The 19,879-nt window shown below is 44.3% G+C and overlaps 1 protein-coding gene across 4 annotated transcripts; it reads left to right on the top strand.

Moving 5' to 3' along the window:
• Positions 1-5,599: 5,599 nt before the first annotated feature.
• Positions 5,600-18,940, top strand: LOC142765202 (uncharacterized). 4 transcript variants are annotated; one of them, XM_075865834.1, is made up of 4 exons: positions 5,600-5,982; positions 12,727-12,781; positions 14,933-18,282; positions 18,380-18,940. In XM_075865834.1, exons 3-4 carry the CDS (start codon positions 18,006-18,008, stop codon positions 18,592-18,594), a joined length of 492 nt encoding a protein of 163 aa, XP_075721949.1. In that variant the 5' UTR covers positions 5,600-5,982; positions 12,727-12,781; positions 14,933-18,005; the 3' UTR covers positions 18,595-18,940. The 4 variants fall into 4 exon arrangements, 3 of the variants coding, with proteins under 3 accessions (XP_075721949.1, XP_075721948.1, XP_075721950.1); XM_075865833.1 differs by having other exon boundaries at positions 5,601-5,982; positions 12,719-12,781; XR_012884097.1 differs by having other exon boundaries at positions 5,603-5,982.
• Positions 18,941-19,879: the final 939 nt, after the last annotated feature.

Below are 19,879 nucleotides of genomic sequence, written 5' to 3'. Positions count from 1 at the left end.
CAATGAGATCGAGAAATTATCAGCCATAATATGAGATTGGCTCATACAGGACAGGGAACATTGATTGGGCTTCCACCCTGCAGTGGACATAATATAGGCTTAACGCTAACAATGAGCAAAGCCTGTGAAATTATAGCTCCATGAAATGAGCAGTACTGCACAGATTGCTGTGCTAGACTTCCCATTTCGCATGTTTTTACCAGCTTATCCTGCTCGCTGTTCAGACACAAAGCTCCACCAGAAAAACAATGTTATACTTGGTGAGGATAATGCCAGTGAATCCAGTGTTTTATCTACACCTTTCCTTGCTTAAGTCCTCCTCCAAACTATACGATTTTTCTTGGAAATGTTCTGCTTACAGCACACCAACCGATCAAGTGAAACAACTTTATTGGGGTCCTGCAGGACGCGCCCTAGTATGCAATCACCATTTCACTTCACGTTACAACATATATACTGGTGGTAAAAATATTCTCTGGCAGGGTACAGAAGTGCATGCACTGAGCTAGCTTGTGCAGCGCGGTCTATTCCCGAAAGCTGAACCTATGTTTGGTACAGAATTTTGTAACCACACGATGCTTGCACAGATTAAATGTGGCCACACATTGCAACTTCTGAGCTTTTTTATGAAATGATCTCGCAGTATCTGAAAACATTTGTTTTTTTGTTTACTTCATAGTTCCCAGTGAAATATTTCTCTTGTTCCTCTCATTGAATAATGGCATTTGGTGTGACTAAGGTGTTCCTAATGCCTCACTATGAGATCATAAAAACGATTCTCCTTGAAATTGCTTCACAAGCATTTCCTAAGATATTGAATGACACTGCTTGCACATGTACAAACATTTGCTAGTTTTATTGAGGGTTGATGATAAAGGGAATCAGTTGGTGCATCCAAGCCGGACAGAGATTGACTGGCCCTGAAAAGGGCTGTTTAGCTATATATCTTGCAGCTTGTTCCAGGTAGACAGGACTTCATTTTGTAGAAATGGTAACTCATCACACAGCATGAAGAACATAACTTGATGCTAACACTGACTCAGTTGTTCTGAAATGTCATAGAGGGTACATGAAGGCTGGGTACATGAAGGTTGCAGTTACACTAACTGTACAGTCAGCATGCTTGTGTGATATGTGCATAGCTGCATCAAAGCCACGTGTGAGAATTGCGTGAACAGCTGAAAATCTCAATGGCAGCATAGCTTAAGAAGTCTGTCATCCCTTTTTTGCCAGTTTCCAATATCATCCTTCCCTTTTCATGCATCTTCTTTCAATATATCTGGGGTTTTAATTCCCAAAACCACGATATATTAATGAGAAGCAAACTTTGAACATCTGGTGTTCTTTATTATCTTCACTTGTTTGCAGCACAACACCAGAAACACAGGACAGGGAAGGAGCAAAAGAGAAAGAAAAGACGGCGCCGACTCTGAAAAAGACGGCACTGACATCATGACACGCACATGTCGTGATGTAAGCTGCCCAAAGAGTGGCCTCCCGTGAGAATAGTGAAGAATTGGGAATAGGATCTACCAGTAAGGGCTTTGTGTGCAATTCACAAACAGTGAAAAAGATCCACCAGGGGTGAACCACAGGTAGATGCTGCACTCTGGTTGAGAAAGAGCAGAGTAAAACAGATGTGCCAGACAGGAGATTATAAATGGTTTTGTCTGGAGCTGGTGCCAGACCGAGCTCTGATTAAGCGTAAGGGAGTATTGAGCGCCAGGCCAATCTGATCCCATTCCTGTGATGGGGTGCAATGTGATGACAGGTGCAAATTCCATTTTCTTTTTTTTCCATGGGTTTAGGGAAATAATTTTTCAGGTATCAGATGAAAATGCCTCCGACATACATAATAACATGCTTATTCTTGGGCGTAGTCATGCCTAGCCACCAGATTGGGAGAAAAAGGAATGTTTTCCGAAATGTGCGATAAAGTGTTTGGTGCTACGCCTTGACGGAAGTATTGATAGGTGCTTTGGAAATTGGTACGCCATTTCTGTAATCGTTAAATATGCAACTGCATGTGCCACTGCTAAGGATAGCGTGACACTCCCAGCCATTTCGGGGTAAGCCGTTTTAATCTACATGAAGATGTTAATGAGCCCGTTCTCCATCACAGCAGTAGCTGTGGCCATTCCTTCAACTAGGCCTACTGCAGCGCCAACTAAACGTCTGCATGAATTCAGCGCTTGTACCGTACATAATAATCAACACGTGCCTTGGGTTCACTTCGATGGTGTTGTGAATTCATCTTGCGTGACAATGGTTTAAGTTGCCTGCGTGCCTTAATCATTATTGCAATAGGAGACCATGATTTATCGTCACGCATGATGTTGCTTAGCTCGGTCCTCAGTGCTCGAAGCAGGTTCCGCCTTGTGAGTGCATGAGAGAGGCACAAGAGTTGATTTCTGCTCTGTGTTTCTATAATTCCCTAACCTGTATTATACAGGAAGCGAATAGTGCTGGTGTGCGTCAGCTGCCTCGGTGCGCTCTCAACCGCCTGCCTGGTAAGACTGATAGCTCATTCTATCAGCGCCTTGTCGTACTTCCTCCTCACACTGCGACATGTCCTCCACTTGGAGGACATGATGACGGAACAAGATGATACGAAGCCTAAAACCGCAATGTTTGCAGCCAGAACCCGAGCAAACAATTCAACGGTGAGGCCAGAAAATCTACCTGACTAGGCCTGGAGCAACAAGCCAGAGAGCATATTCTTGGCTGGATAGATGGATGGATGTGGCCGTACCCTTTAGATCGGGCGGCGGCTAACGTCACCTAGCCGTAATGCTTAGTGAACTAACCAATAGATTTTTTTTCCCCTTTAATTAGTAAAGTTGGACAGGTACTTTGAAGTGAAGGTTTTAATTTTCAATCGTGCCTTGACTTTAGCCACCAATCAGATAACCTCCTTCTAGTTAAGTCTACCCGCTTAAAGTCTATTTTGCCCTCCCTGTCCCTAAACACCAGTGCTTTGAAAAACTCTGCGCCATCATCTTGAACTATAAGGTGAAGCCCTTTACAGAGCATTGTCAAGTGTTCGGCAGTTTTTTCTTTTTCTTCGCACGCACTGCATATTGTGTCTACCTCTTCATATTTGGCCCGATATGTCTTGGTTCGCAATACTCCCGTCCTGGCCTCAAACAGTAAAGAACTACCCCGAGTATTATCATAGATCCTTTTCTTGGCAATTTCCTGCTTAAAAGTTCGATAGATCTCTAGTGCGGAGTTCTTAATCATGCCAATTCTCCACATGTCAGGCCCTGTTTCCTTCACTTTCTTCTTAACCGATAGTTCTTTTTGGTTTGGCCACCTGCTGTTTTCTAAGTATTTACCAATCAATTTCCTGCTTCGCTTCCTCCATTTTGTATCGAAATTTTTCATGTACAAGTAGCTGAAAACCTTCCTAGCGCATCGCTCCTCCCCCATTTCTCTCAATCGCTTCTGAACTTTTATCTTGCTGCTAGCTTCCCTGCTCTCAAATGATGTCCAACCCATATCACCTTGTACTTCTTGATTTGGTGTATTCCCGCGAGCCTTACCTATTCTACGTTGCTTAATTTCTAATCTTGCTCGAACCTCTGATCTCATGCACAAAACCGCGTCAGCCCAGGAACCATGACCCCTTTCCATATTCCTCTCACAACATCATACCTATTGTAATTCCACAGTGCCCTATTTTTCATCACTGCTGCATTCCTGTTACCTTTAGACGTCACGTATATTTCGTGTTCCCTTAGGTACTCGGTCCCATTGCTTATCCATATGCCCAGATATTTGTATTTATCTGTTATCTCTAGCGTGACTTCCTGCATTCTAAGCTCACTACCTTTGTTATTATTGAAAATCATGACTGCCGATTTTTCCTAACTGAATCTAAAATCTAACCTATCTCCCTCATTACCGCAGATGTCCATCAACCTCTGCAAATCTTCCTTGTTGTAGGCCATTAGCACTATATCATCTGCGTAGATTAATGCTGGTAGTGCCTGATCAATGAGTTTTCCTTGTTTGACTAAAGAGAGGTTGAAGCCAAGTCCCCTTGCCTCTAACTTGGCCTCTAATCCTTGTAGGTACATCATGAATAAGAAGGGTGACAGTGGGCACGCCTGCCTAAGTCCACGTTTCACCACTGTGGGCTTGGATACCTGTTTTTCCCACTTTTTAACTACCTTGTTAGTTTTATAGATTTCCTTTAAACGATTAGTGACTCCATCTTTTACACCCAGTGTGTCTAGTATTCCCCACAAGTCCTCTTGAACCACGCTATTGTACGCTCCCTTGAATTTCTGCAGGCCGGTAGGAAGCTTCACAGCGCAGCGCCTGATCTTGTGAAACGGCTCAGCCATGCAGGCAGGGCATTCAATTCCTTCCCTATTTTTTGTATACTACTGTCCTTGTGTACATCGTAGAACACATAACAGTAATGATAGCAAACAGATCATTGATTCGGGTAGGCTTGGTGTTTTTATTTAAAATGGAACAACGAGGAAGCTGCTGAAGCTCGTGCCTGGATACAGCTGCTTTATATGGAGATGAAACTTTAACGAAAAAAAAAATGTAATGATAAACAGTAGGCTCATAACAAACACCATTTCTCTGAGGGTGCATTGAATATATGTCCCATGCAAGGCTATGCATTGCAGTCCTTACTGCATTAATTATGTACACGTACTGCAGGGCATGCAAGTGTATGCAGACACACGCTGACGAAATGACATTTTTTGCTACATACAAACGTGCACCGCACCAAATAAGACGCACGTGTTTGTACAGTCAGTGAACACTCGTGAATATTGATGAAATCACACAGCTCGCTTACAGTATAAAATAAACACAATTGCGAACAATAAAATGCGACGCTGTTTAAAGAGGCGGACCCAGGTTACGAGGAGAATTATCAGTATGGCATACACACCACGTGTCAAGCTTTTGCAACATCTAAAGAGACTAAATATGGAAAGTTGCCTTTGTAAGGTAACATGACAGTACCAAATGGAGAAGCCACACGAGAGAACAATTCATCGTGGGCTAAAGAATGTGTTTTAAATGTTATACACAGCTTTGCAAGATAATATCGACGAGTTTTACTCGTCTAGGTGTGGGAGGTGTAGGCCTGATAAAATGCGATGTTGCTTCAGAGCCTTTCTTTCGTAATATTGCAATTTTATTCAACTCTCTCAAACGCGGCACCGTAAATTTCTACTGGGTGCTCGAACACGGCAAGCAGGTCGCGGGGCAAAATCTTTGTAACATTTTATTACCGAAACAGCGATACTAGCAATGCTTGAGCTGCACTTGCTGTTTTCTAAATTGTAACCTCCTCAATCTCATCACTGTGATCAGGAAACAGAGAGGAAAAGTACAGCAGTAGTACGTAGAGAAATATTCAATTTCAAGCCCTTTAGCAATATCATCTAAACAAATTGCCAGTTCACTGTTGAATTCTCGATGGAAACAAACAGCTGATCAGGGACGCAAGCTTGGCTTGGCACTGGCTTGGCCGTTCATACAGAGCCAAAAGCCGCTGCAGGAAACTGGATTGCGGGTCGTATTGAGACAAAATATTTTATACAATTTTGTTTTCTTTGTTTCATTTCTCTAATTGCTCTTGTGATGGCGTGAACCGCGCTTCGTGATCTCATGTACCGGCGCACTGTTTTTAAGTTTAGTATGGCGCACGATAATACATGATTGCGTGCTTTAATTTAAAAAGGTTCGCGAGTATGGCAGCAACACTGCAATGTCGGGAAGAGGCACGGGGAAGAGGATAGTAGTAGAACCAGTAGCAGCTGCATGCCCGGGTGGAGCGACTGATGCCCAGATGGAGGAATGTCAACCCGATGCCTTTTGTGTTGGCCGTTCTGGCAGTTCCGCCGACTTTACAGAAAGAGACGACCCCGTCGCTTGTCCTCTTCTCTTTTCCTTCGGGCATCAGCGACAACATTGACGGACGACGTGTTCGACTTCACCGTGCACGTGAGTATAGGTTGGTTTTTCATTCGAGTGAATTCTTGTTCAGATTTGCAACTTGTCGACTTCATCCTGATCACCTGTCACCGACAATAAGTCACATACGTGTGATATTTAGGTGAAATAAATGATAATGCACATTTTCTGCTCCATTTGCGTGAATTAGCTACACCAGGACATAAGGTAAAGCCTTTGTCGCCTAGCCAATAGCAGGCAAGATCGATCACTCGCATGCTTCAGTTCACGAATCAACGCTCCTGCCTTAAAATTGGTAAGCTGCTCGCAAAGAAATCTTACCGAGGCAATTTTGTTTTCTGTGAACCATGCACCGTAGATTTGTCTTGAATAACAAAAAAAAACTTGAAAAATAAATGTCGCGACCTTTTAGAAAACGCCGTGTCTAAGAGCTAGACGCGGCATTTTGTAAAAGGCTCATTAAATTCAGTATGTTTTCGTAGTTTCTGCTTGAAATTATTATTGTCTATGAATTTCATGGCCCAATCTTTTGCTTTGGCTGAAAATCTCGGCGGCAAAAACTTTGTTCAGTGTCCCTTTAAGGGCAGGTGTAGATGCCATCATTTCAGTCGCAAATCTTTTTGCTAGTCGGTCGGCTGGTTAACAATAAGGGTACTAACTAGAGTTCCAGATTTCATCAGCAACACATCGTCATGGCTTCATCAGATGCTGCATTATATACATTCTATCCTCGTTTTTAAATAGGTGTACCGTATGGTCCACTGTTACAGGAAACAAGCGAGCTCATGGACAGTGAGCCATGTGGTGCTAACTGGCAGCGAGACTTGTGAATGGGACGCATGCGCATAGAATCGGGGTGCGCCCAGTTTTGTCTGCCATTTCTCCGCCTGTACGCATGAGAGCATTGGAAAGCGCATCCGTGTTTTAGCTGCGCAATTTATCTAGCCCAGTGCCTCCTGCTTCAGGGATTTCCCGTGAGCACAAAAAATGCATGATTTTAATCGTTGCTGCAGTGTTTTGCAAGTTGTCACCGTAAAGCACATCATATTTTTCGCATAATGCTCGCTGCAACTAGAAAGTTTCGATGACTCAAAATGCTGTTCAGGTTTGATGTAGCAAACATTTTAAGCTCGTCCTCGTGACCATGAAATATTGGTTTAATAAATAATGGAAGGCAGAGTTGGTATCAGTTGATTTACAGTGTGAAAATGAAAAGTGCGAAGGACCGTGCCTCACAAGTAAGCCCCGAGAGCATCAGCAGAGAAGTAGCAGATGAGGACGCTCATGCGCTGCATTTCCAAATCTCACCAGCACTAATGCTTGACGGACTGCTGGCCACGCACTAGCGTGTTCTTTCTGAAACAGGACTTTGGCCCTGTAAGCAAGTTCTTGAAGGGCATAAGTAAAACGTAGAATGGGCCCCCTAAATGCACCCATCCTTGAACCATTGGGCTTATGAATTAGTGCCCTTTTCAAGATACAACTATTCTGAGCTATAAATTGTGACAGAACAGTGCACGAAGTTTATAAATGGGAAAAAAGTCTTTAAATGTCCCCTTTATACATAGTGTTCTTGTGATGTCACTTCTGCCATTGTCGCCCTCTCCCGCCATGCCCGGGTAACTCCCTGGGTACCTACGGCAGTTCACGTGCTGCAGTGCGGTTTGTTGGGGGCTCGTCGTCTGTTGCTGTGAACGATGTGGAAGCATTGTGGTTTTTTGTTGTCTTACTTTAACGAGCCCATTGGATTAGGAAGGCCTCGCTCGTTCACTTCATACAAGACCAGATAATCAAGATGTGCGACACATACACCAGCCACGGCGTACACCGGCTGCCCGCCACAACCTATGAGGGCCTATTATCTTGCTTTCACTACAAATTGCCTGGCCCAAAAACAAGTGAAAGCTCAAAATCTCTCGAGCCGCAATTTTAAGAGTGGATGTGCGAAGCGCAGCAGCTCCCATCGAAAATTAGTCGTGCAGAGCTAGGCAAGTTTACAAGAGATATAATATTATGAATATATTGTCACGGCCTACGCCACCAAAGTAGCAATGCCACCCCCCCCCAAGAGTTTTAAACAATGCTGATGTTGAGCTTGAGCCTCTTTGATTGCAATTTGTGGAAATAGTCGAGGAAAATATTATACAAGGCAGATAGCGACTTTGCATGGTGTGTGCCGCGGTAATGCCAGTCATCACTTTATTTTTCGCGTATGCTTTAACACACTTTTCACTTTGTATTTTGCTTTTGTTGTACGCTAATGTACAGTGGAGTCACTGAACATGATAGAGACCGTGTATAGAATTAATTGACTAATTAAAAAAAATCCTGACGCCCAACTTGAACCGATCGGCTATACTTCAAAGTGAACAAATATTGTTTCCCATTCTTTATAGTTTGTTTCAATGCAATACCAAATCTCCGCGATCGCCATCACGATTTTAACCGCCTTCCTCGCCATCATCATTTTAACTGCGGACAAGTTGGTATGTACAGTATCTTGGTAAGCTATATCTGTTTGCAGGTAAATACTTGGCTATGGCACTTACCCGTAATGAAGTGTCACCTGAAGATGCAAATATTGCAAAGTTTCTTCAAGTAGCTTTTGTTAATCTGCACCAGCCAAATACGCTGGTACTTTTAGGAAAATCGGAAAGTGCGTTCTCAATTTCAGGTTATAACTTTCAGCGAAGAAACACCCTAAGCTCTGCTCCCTCTGCGTGGACTTCTAAATCAACTTGCCTCACTAGCAGCTCATAATTTTTCAAACTTGCATCGTGAGGCAAAACTAAACGGGTGCAAGCACTAGGAGACAACATGGCAGTTGTAGGCGATAGATTCGGTTGGTGCCCGGGCATGTTGGTGGCGCATTTCGGAAGTGACGAAAAGGCGCTGCGAGATCCACGTGCACACTTTGTATAATTGCTGTATTGGACAGCAAACTTTTTTTCTTATCTGGGCAGTTTTACCAAAGGAAGCTTCATCGTATGGCGTGATAAATGAAGCGAATCCACAGGTTGAACCACATCATAGCCTCGCTGTGCTTTTGTACTTTTTTTAGCTCGCAAAATTTATTTGTACATGTAAGTGACAACTTGCCAGTAATAAGGTAGCACTCGTTTCGTTACCATATGATCATCTCCGGTGTGCTGCTGCCTCAATATTTCAAATTCTAAGCATTTACACCATTGTATGCTAACTTTTCCTTCAAAGTGAGACAAGCCACATGTGTATCGTAGATTAAGAAGCATGCCAGTTTCACGTACTTGCAAGGTAAACATCAGAAATGCACAGTTGATCAAAAATACTAGTTTAATGGTGCATCTACATAGCAGAGCACCTGTGGCACCTCGGGAACAAGATAATGCCACATATGTTACAACAGATAATTAAAAAAAGACAGGGGACGTGCCGTGAACAAATTGAAACAAAAATAAAATGGCACGTGGCAGCGAGCGAAGGCGGCAAGGGGGGGGAGCCCGTGGGACTGCAGCGGGTGAACGTAGGGTGTGTGTTTAATATGTGGAAGAAAAAAAAAATTCAAAATTTTGGCGATTGAAATGAGGGTAACATAGTGAGTGCGCTCATGACGAGAGTAAACACGGTTATTATTTTTTTTTCAAATCTCTTTTGAAAGCCACGAAAAATCTGTATGTGGTGCAGCCTAACAGAAGGTCTGTGAAGGCAAATTATGAATTCGTCATTGTACAAAGGCCTTTTTTTTTTTCATGCGCACCATCCTCGCCGCGATGGTCTAGTGGCTAAGGTACTCGGCTGCTGACCCGCAGGGCGCGGGTTCGGATCCCGGCTGCGGCGGCTGCACTTCCGATGGAGGCGGAAATGTTGTAGGCCCGTGTGCTCAGATTTAGGTGCGCGTTAAAGAACCCCAGGTGGTCTAAATTTCCGGAGCTCTCCACTACGGCGTCTCTCATAATCATAGTCGAGAGTTCGACGGAATGCCGTCTGGTCAGGTAAAGGCGTTGTTGAAAAAACAGGTCACTGACCAATGTCAAACAAAACAATGACGTTTCGGGACCCGTACGGGTCCCTTGTTCACAATGGAATGACGGCTGAGCAACAGGTTCTTATGTAACGTTGAGCGCATGACGCAAAGTCCGGGAGTACACGTGGTTTAGTGTGCCAGATGATCTATTGATTGTGTTACTTGTCGTCTGAATGATTAGTGATTCGAGGTTCAGTCTGGTTGTAAAATTCTTCTCCGTGGCTACGATGCGTGCGTTGTCCCAGCTTATCTCGTGGCCCGTCTTCTCGGCATGCTCTGCGAGTGCATTTGTCACTGTGTGGCTCTTGGCGACGTCATTTTTGTGTTGCATAAGACGTTTGCAGTAATTTCCACTCGTGCCAATGTACACCGATTTGCAATCGGCGCATGGTATCTTGTAGACCACACCAGGAAAGTGTTGCCGAGGGAGAGGATCCTTCACATTTAGCAACTCAGCCTTAAGCTTGCTTGCTGGAACATGCGTGATCTGTACACCACGTTTTCTGAATAGACGGGCTAGGGCTTCGCTTATATTTCGAATATAAGGAATCGATGCACGCTTTTTTGTAGACGATGTGTTATGCATGGCCTGACTAGTTGACTGCAGTTTATGCATGACGGATTTAGTTGTTTTCCAAATAAAAATCTTGGGGTATCCATTCTTGATCAGGTCATCTTCAATGGTCCAGAGCTCCTCCTGCAGGCTTTCTTCATCGGAACAAATGCGAATCGCTCGTTGAACTAAAGACCGAATCACTGAGAGTTTGTGGGCTACCGGGTGGACTGACTCGTAGTCGAGGTATCTACCGGAGTGCGTTGGCTTTCGGCTGTGTTGGCTGTGTACCGAAAGCCAACGCACTCCGGTAGATACCTCGACTACGAGTCAGTCCACCCGGTAGCCCACAAACGCTCAGTGATTCGGTCTTCAGTTCAACGAGCGATTCGCATTTGTTCCGATGAAGAAAGCCTGCAGGAGGAGCTCCGGACCATTGAAGATGACCTGATCAAGAATGGATACCCCAAGATTTTTATTAGGAAAACAACTAAATCCGTCATGCATAAACTGCAGTCAACTAGTCAGGCTATGCATAACACATCGTCTACAAAAAAGCGTGCATCGATTCCTTATATTCGAAATATGAGCGAAGCCCTAGCCCGTCTATTCAGAAAACGTGGTGTACAGATCGCGCATGTTCCAGCAAGCAAGCTTAAGGCTGAGTTGCTAAATGTGAAGGATCCTCTCCCTCGGCAACACTTTCCTGGTGTGGTCTACAAGATACCATGCGCCGATTGCGAATCGGTGTACATTGGCACGAGTGGAAATTACTGCAAACGTCTTATGCAACACAAGAATGACGTCGCCAAGAGCCACACAGTGACAAATGCACTCGCAGAGCATGCCGAGAAGACTGGCCATGAGATAAGCTGGGACAACGCACGCATCGTAGCCACGGAGAAGAATTTTACAACCAGACTGAACCTCGAATCACTAATCATTCAGACGACAAGTAACACAATCAATAGATCATCTGGCACACTAAACCACGTGTACTCCCGGACTTTGCGTCATGCGCTCAACGTTACATAAGAACCTGTTGCTCAGCCGTCATTCTATTGTGAACAAGGGACCCGTACGGGTCCCGAAACGTCATTGTTTTGTTTGACATTGGTCAGTGACCTGTTTTTTCAACAAAACTCTCATAATCATATAGTGGTTTAGGGACGTTAAACCCCACATATCAATCAATCAATCATGCGCACCATAAATAGTGCTCAAAATTTAATTGCATATGTTGTTTTCATCCTGGCTGTATTCCGTGCTGTTTATGATGTAAAAAAAAAAGTAGCACGCTGAAGTGGTGCTGCTTTTGGGCAACAGTTGAAAATGGCGGGGTGCATGAATGCGGAATACTGCCGCTTACACTCAAATCACTGTTGTGGTCATCTCCCACTCTTTGCAGCATGTGTTGTGTATACACAGCTGCATATTTCCTAGCTAGAAAAATTTGATTTTAGGTGTTTAACGCCATTTTCCATGTAACTATTCCACAATTACACACACTGATCAGCAGGCTTTCAATTGCGCTGAAGGACACAGGTGCCATAAAATTCATAGTCAATTCTTTCAAGAAACCGTATGTAAAGGCTGAAGCGTCATGCATACATACACATACACACACACATCATATTGTTTTTTGTACTTTATGAAAGCTGCGAAGGTCTCATGTGCCTCCAAGCGTAACCTGTCTTATTTATTCTCCATCACCGCAAAAGTTTTGTGAGTTTCAAATAAAACTACTTTGCGCATGGCCACGTTTGGGTAATTTTTTGTGTAGGTGTTATTTGAGCAGCCTACAGTGTTTACTTTATAAGCCTGTATGTATATGTTGCATTATAAGGATGCAGAATGTGTGTGGCTGTACAATATAGATGAAAGTGAAAATTAAGTGTGTCTATTGTAGTGTTCTTGCAACCAATCTTACCCCCGTATTCTAGAACGTCCCTCCACTCAACGCTTCACCTTCAGTTGAGATGGCTGATGGGAGCGCCGTCTCTAAGCAGAGAAAGTCGCTGCATGTCAGCAATAATCTGCTGTGATTCTCGAGTAGCGCAGCGTCGCTTTCAAACGAGCAGCGGCACAGTGCTCAACTCTGTCAAGTGAAGGGTGAAAGTCGAGTCGGGGGAGCATTTATGAATATGGGGTTTAGTTTTGTTGTCTTGTTAACCTGCCATTAACACTGTATTGATGCTACTTTGCTCTAGCTGTACAGTGCTCTCCAAGGCACAAGGAGGCACCGCAGGGGGAAGGCTCGGAGCAAACCATGCGTGAGTTTCCTTTCATTGTTACACTATGCACGTATTAAGTGATAGACTTTAATGTATGCTATTTGTATTGTGCAAGTATTTGGGGACATACAACTTCCAACACTTATATGTTCTGACGAAAATCACGCAAGAATGAGAGAAGCTTGTGCAAAAATTATGCAAGAGTGTAAGAAGCTTTTGCAGAAGTCTGTGAAATGAAGTTTTGAAAATTTGTGGCAATGTGTCATTGTACAGTGGTCAACAGTCTTGCTCAGCATGCTTGACTGCAGGGCTCCCGGCTGCACAGGCGCATCTACGGAGTGCCTGATGCATGATGGGCCAAATGTCAGCCTGCACACTGGTGCCTCTTATCCCCGTTTGTCTGTTACATCAGTGTCTCTTGTAAAGGGGATCAACTGTGCTACCTTTTTTTTTTCGAATGTAATGAGTTCTTTTTCCAGATTATTGTTGTTTTAAGGTAGAGCCTCACATTTCTATCAAATACTGAAGATTCTATTTTTCCTTCTAGATGCTATGAAGTCACTCCTTGTGTTACAATAGAGTGAACACTGTTATGAGAAAAGCTACTTTATGGAGTTAACTCACTCCATATTGACTTAACACACAGAATTGGTGAAAACTACACTCCATTCCAGCTGCATTAGGAATAATATTCATTTGCATACTTCTGTTTCTTTTGTTTGTTTGTTGGCTAGAGGTTTGGAGTATTGGGTGGCCAGAGGGCACTGTGTAGTCTTTCTTCATCTTCCCAATTTTGTGAACATCAATTGATAGCCGTATGGGAAGCAGCCAGCATGCTGAAACAGCGGTGCAAGCATGCAAGATGTTCACCATTACATGCAGTCAGTTGCTGTGAGCAACCTACTGCATACAATTAACTGCGAGTGGTGAACTAACGCTGCACTATGTGTGCCTCCTGGAAAGCTGCAATGGTAAAGTGCCACAATCGTATAGTAACATGGATAACATTGCTATTTGTTTGTTGAATAATTTTGCAACAGAATCAATGGAGTTTTGGATAAATTTGTGTATCTGCCTGGTTCATCAAAGAGACAGAGTCAAATGCGGTATATAATCGCGTATTATGTGTACTTTTTTTGTCAATCCGGTCATGTGCGAAGCTAGTAGGAATCGCTGGCCTAAAAGCTCAACTGGGAATATATGTTGCAGGCGCTGTCACAGCTGTCTCAAAGCGGATTGTCATTTGTTTGCTAAGCCTGTTCAAATGCCCCCATTTTCTTGAAGTTCTTCCGAACAGTGCTCACAAAAACCAGTTCCCACGACAGGGTTATACCAGAGAACATAAGTACTCTCCAATAATTGTCGGGAACCCAACGTAAAGTAAGATGCAGACAAGGAAGTGCGATGCCAACACAGGGCTGTGTGTGTCGCCCTTCATGTGTGTGTGTGTCCATTCCTTGTCCCAGTCTTCTATTGCGTTGTATTCCCTCCGATATCTAACCAACACACCCAAGCTTCTATGCTAAGTCTTATTCAACGCACTCTTCTGCTGGCTCCCATACTGAATATTGCATGTCGAAGAACTCCACGCTGATGTGCTTAGCGGTAGCACGGTTTCAGTTTTCTTCGGTAAGCTTTATAACAGCAATCTGCCTCGTATATAATTATTGTAGCCTATCACAAGGAACGGTAAAAACGCAATGGCCAGATGGCGAAACCGAAAAAAAAAATGAGTGCGAAAACCTGCCTCATCTAGTTGATGTGACAGGTCCTTGCACGCGTTCAACATCTGTGCTGTGTCTCGGGAATACATTCTTGCCGCGGAAGAGGTGGGAAGATAAGAGGCAAACCTTTAGGCATTTCGGACTACACATAAACAGGTTTCAGTTTTCAAGTTCGATATTCTAGGTAAAGCATAAAAGTTCATGGAAGAAGGGACCTTGCACTCAGTTCATTTTGTGTAAGACTGCACTCGCCTGCTCGACAAGAGATGTGCCTGACCAGAGCATCATGAAGTCAAATGTGTCTGTGTGTGTGCTGGCAAGGTGGCTCGGGCTGGTTGGGGAGGGCAAAGTATGCGAGCAAAAAGTTTCTTGTAGTAAAGCAGGCTGGCTAATTATACTGGTGAGCAAATTATGTGAGGATGAAAATTGTGCGAGTAAATATGGTATGTACTCTTGTATGTTTCAGCTCTATTGCTACGGATCCTGCGGATCCAACTTGGCATCCGGCAGCAACAAAGACAGGTTCTGCAAGAGGTGCGACAGCTGAAGCACGGCTCTTGTCCGTGCCTCAGCACGCCCAGCCAGCACAGGGCCCCTCTGACCTTCTCCGGCTGCCTGCTGGTACAATTGGAGAAGTGGAGGCAGCAGAGGCAGCTGTGCAGAGTAAAGCTGTGGCTGTGGCTTTGGTGTATATTTCTTGATTTTTAATATGCCTATGTAACATGCAGAAATTTAGTACTGCTTTAAGATACTGTGTTTCGGGAAACAAACTAGTCAGGTTATCTCATGAGCCACTGTACTACAGTCGAATATGAATAATTCGTACTCAAAGAGGCCAGAAAATTTGTTCAAATTAAAAGAAGTTCAAAATAATGAAAGTTACCGTAATTACTTGAATCTAACACGCACCTTTTTTCCGGTTAAGATAGTTCATAAATCGCATGTGCGTTAGAATCGAGTACGAAAAAAAAAATGAATATGGTCATTCTATTGTCATCGCCACTTACAAAATGGCCGCCCCCTACGTGCGTCGGCATGGCGCGTCGGTCATTTTTGCCTATGTGTTTCCCATGCGCGGCACTTCATACGTGTGCTGAGGAGTTCGTCATCTTGTAGTACATTAGCATCGACGGCATGGTAGGGCCGACTCCAAAAACTCGACGAGTGCACCACAATGCTGCTTCTAAAAGAAAAGTCGTCGCGTGTGCCGGAACGGACAGAAATCGGGCCGCATCGCGGTCATTCGGAGTTCCCGAAACGTGCGTGCGGGACTGGCGGAAACAAAAGCAGAATATTGTCGACAGCAAAGATTCACGCAAAGGCTTCAGTGGACCACAGCAGGGTCGGTTTCCACAAATTGAAGAGCTGCTCGGCGAGTATGTGATTAAGCAGTGAGCGGCACAGCGGCCCGTGACGACAGAACTGCTCCAAGTGCAGGCTATGCAGTTAGCCTTAGAAAAAGGGCTAATGCAGAGCCATTTTAAAGCGAGCAGGTGCTGGCTAACGATCTTTATGAAGAGAAAAGGCTTTTCCCTCCGAAGGCGAACGGGCATATGCCGGAAGTTGCCGGAGGAGTACGAAGAAAAGCTTCAGAGTCTTCAGAGGTTCCTCCTAAACTTGCGGCACAACAACGGCTACCTGCTTGGGCAAATCGGGAATGCCGATCACACGCCTCTTTACTTCGACATGCCTGGCACCACAACCGTCTAGGAAAAGGGGGCGAAGCAAGTTTGTGTACTGACATCGGGCCACGGTAAAACTAAAGTGACAGCAATGCTCTGTTGCACGTCAGATAGGCATAAGCTTCCCCCGTACTTCATATTTAAATGGAAGATGCTCTCAAAAAGAGTCGTTTTCGCGAGTGGTGTGATCAAGCGGGCCAACGAGAAAAAAGGGTGCGCGTTGCAACCGATGTCTTAGTGATTTTTTTTTTGTCGTGGAAACCGGGCGCGCATTACAATCGAGGGCGCGGTAGAATAAAGTAAATACGGTAAACGAGCGAAGGGCTCACCATGCAGTGATGCATGTGCATGGAGAAGTTTTATTCACAAATTACAGGACATCCGTCATTAAGTAAAGTAGTCAATACGTGTCTGTACACGTCGGCCTTGCAACGAGTCAACAAGTTTTGCGTGCAGTTTGCAAAGCATTTGTACTTCGGCTTCAGTATTCTCCTGGCAAAAGAAGTTGCGCGCGGCAATGTCCAGTGCTGACACTCTTCGAAGACAACTGTGTTTCCACTGTTACCATCTGCGCTGCAGCCGGAGCGTGGCCAGCACATGATGAGAATGGAGGAGCGTCTCCACCTGGAGAAAAGCAGATCGGCATTCGAGAGAGAAACACTCCGCGGCAGCTTTTTTTTTTCTCTCTTCATGCGTGGTGTTGAAAGGAGAAGAGTCTCTACATAGCAGGAACGAAAAACAGGGAAGCGTGACACCGGCGCGTTGCAGATCGGCATGCGAGAGCCAACTCTCTGCGACAGCTTTTTTTCCCCTCTTTCTCTTCATGCGCAGTGTTAAGAGGAGAAGGGTCTCTACGTGGCAGGGACGGAAAAAGCCGAAGCGGGGCACAGGAATGTCGCAGATTGGCATTTGGCAAACATTCCACCGCAGTCTTTTCTTTCCTTTTCTTCATTTTCTTCTTCAAGCACAGCGATGAGGTGTCTGAAGTGCCACCGCAGGATTGGGCGGGGTGCTGAGAGAATTTTCGGAGCGCGGTATAGCTTTGATAGGACCACAGCGTCAATTCGAATTAAGTGTGTGAATTAAGCTAGCAGACGATGTAGGCGGCATCGTGTGTTTGATGGGCAGTGACTAGCAATAGCCTGCTTAAAACAGACATTCAGTAATTTTGTTCATTTATCACCCTATTTCGTGTCCGCTGTGGCTCTCTCTACTTTGAGCTACAGTTCACCCTGCCTTGTGTTAGCCGTTTTCTTACTTTTTTAAAAATCTAACATGCACCCAATTTCGCAGTGTGAAGAAAAATGCACCTTTGTTTATTGTGATGAGATTTCTATAGCGACATGCCTCTTTGTTGGCCATCACAGAAAAATATAAACAGCAAATAGTGCGACCATCTAGTGCGACCTTTATTTTTCTATCAGTTTCATCTATGACCAAGATTTGGTCGCTCTAAGGTTGCCTCTTAGTACACCTTGATCATGTTCATTTATCTTGTTGTGCTCTGCTTACAATGCATTGATTAAAAACATGTCCAAGCTTCTTTTTGAATTCCACATATTTTATCGTTTTTCACCTATAGAAGCTACTCCTGGTCAACATCCAGGGAAAGACATTGTAACCTCGAAGAAACGTGTATTGGAACTTGAGCACTGTACAAAGTAATTATACTATTTCATAGCTAGAATGAATATTTATTAAGGGTTATAACAGTGTTGTATTTGATTTCATAACAGCGAAACTGCATTCAGAGAAGGACTCTGAAAAGTTCTCACACTGAGTGTGAGAGGGCTGATGTGGAAACCATTTTAGGTCAAGTGAGTTGAAGTTAGCGTAAGAAAACAATGAAATGTTGTAATGCCCAAAAATTCAAGTTGTTGTTTTCAGTGTCCTCTTCTTGCAGATTTTTATCATGAAAACATTTCGATGTGCTGTTGCGTCCACCCCATCTATGCTTCTTGCATTTTTTTACAGTGCAAGCACCTCCTGCTGATTGGGGGACGTGGCCTCCGAGAAATTGGTGTGAATGCCATGAAGGCTGTATTGGCACATGACGTGCAAGTGCTGTACAGCCTTCATGGCAGAAAAGGGAAAAGGGCCTTTGTGAACCTGAGGCTCTGTAGATTAGTGACAGGTTAGACTTGTTCATTGTTTTATGTGTGTGTACCCTTGTGTATTCTCTGTACTGCAGTGCTTCATGTGTACCATGGTATTTCTGTTCTTGTATGCAGATGTCATCTGCCAAAAAGCAGGGTGCGACCAGGCGGAGGCCCTCAACTTTATTAAGAGGTGGCTGCCAGGGTCTGGTGATCGCTGTGGGGGCAGGAAGCGGCGCTTCAGAGAAGCATCTGTTGTGGAGCAGCCCGATGAACCCCACTCTGAGTGCAGATTATCGGCTGCTCGCGGCAGCTGGCTTCCTGCCCAGCCACAGCAGCCAGGGCCTTGACAGCACCACTGTCACTGTGCCCCCAACGCAACCTGACCTGCAGTAGAGCGGGCCTCTTTTAGTTGTGTATATATATTTTTCAATGTATACATTTTTTGTTGTACCAAATAAATAAATAAAAAAACAAAGAATAAATAGTCTGCAGACTGTCGGTGGTGCACTGTTCGGCTAGCTTATGCTGATTCGGAAGCACCATCACCATGTTTTAGTTACAAAAAATGCTCTAAACTATGAATATTCTCGATTACCATGTGGGGGCATATGTGGGGATTGCAAGTGGGGGACATACGCTTTCAACATTTACTTCCTAACGACTTTTTTCGATCTACTGTACCAAATACCAGTACCAAATAAAGCACTCGCTATTGCAAAAGATAAATTGGTAAAAAAAATAAACTACGCTTCTAGTGTTAGCAAAGGGAATGAGGTATAAAAGATGAAATAGATCGAGTAACTGCTTTCAGTTCTCAGCATTTTTCTGTTGCCCCAAGTATACAGGGCTGCAAAGCTACAAGAGCGGGTCATCGAGGCATATTGTTTACATCTTCCGGTAAGAAAAATTACCTACTAATAATGGTTACGTAATGGCAAGCCAATCAGTAGCCAATATTCGTCGTGCAGGAAACATCGGTGTAATAACGGCATTTGATTGGCTGCAATGTGGCCCTGGATTGGTCCAATGTTGGTCGTACATCCGTAGCCAATATTCGTCGTGCAGCAAACATCGGCGTAAAAATGGCATGTGATTGGTTGAAATATTGCCCAATGTTGGCCAAATATTGGCAGCTTTGTCGGCAAAACGACGGCAATACGATGGACCTTCGTCGGCCCAATGTTGGTTGCATACTGGCTAAAACATCGGCAAAACGTCGGCCCATCATTGGCTTGAACGTCGGCCCGACATTGGAAGAAGTTGCACTTCCGACGTCGGCCCGACGTCGGTGCCGATGTTAGCCGATGTTGGTCCAAGATTGGTCCAACGGTGGCGTGCTGCCTGGGGGTGTTTCATGTTGTGGTGTTTCTAGTTGTGGAATTTTTAGTTGCGGAAATTCTAGTTACGGAATTTCTAGTTGCGGAGTTTCTTGTTGTGGAGTTTCTAGTTGTGGAGTTTCTAGTTGTGGAGTCTGTAGTTGTGGAGTCTGTAGTTGTGGAGTTTCTAGTTGTGGAGTTTCTATATGCGGAGTTTCTGGTTGTGTAGTTTCTAGTTGTGGAGTTTTAGTTGTGGAATTTGTAGTTGTGGAATATCTAGTTGCGGACTTTCTAGCTCTAGAGTTTCTAGTTGTGG

Source organism: Rhipicephalus microplus, chromosome 6 (assembly GCF_043290135.1).
Source record: "Rhipicephalus microplus isolate Deutch F79 chromosome 6, USDA_Rmic, whole genome shotgun sequence".
Classification (NCBI taxonomy): Eukaryota; Metazoa; Arthropoda; class Arachnida; order Ixodida; family Ixodidae; genus Rhipicephalus; species Rhipicephalus microplus.
Note: the sequence above shows the minus strand (reverse complement) of the source record. Positions and strands in the feature narration are given on the sequence as shown.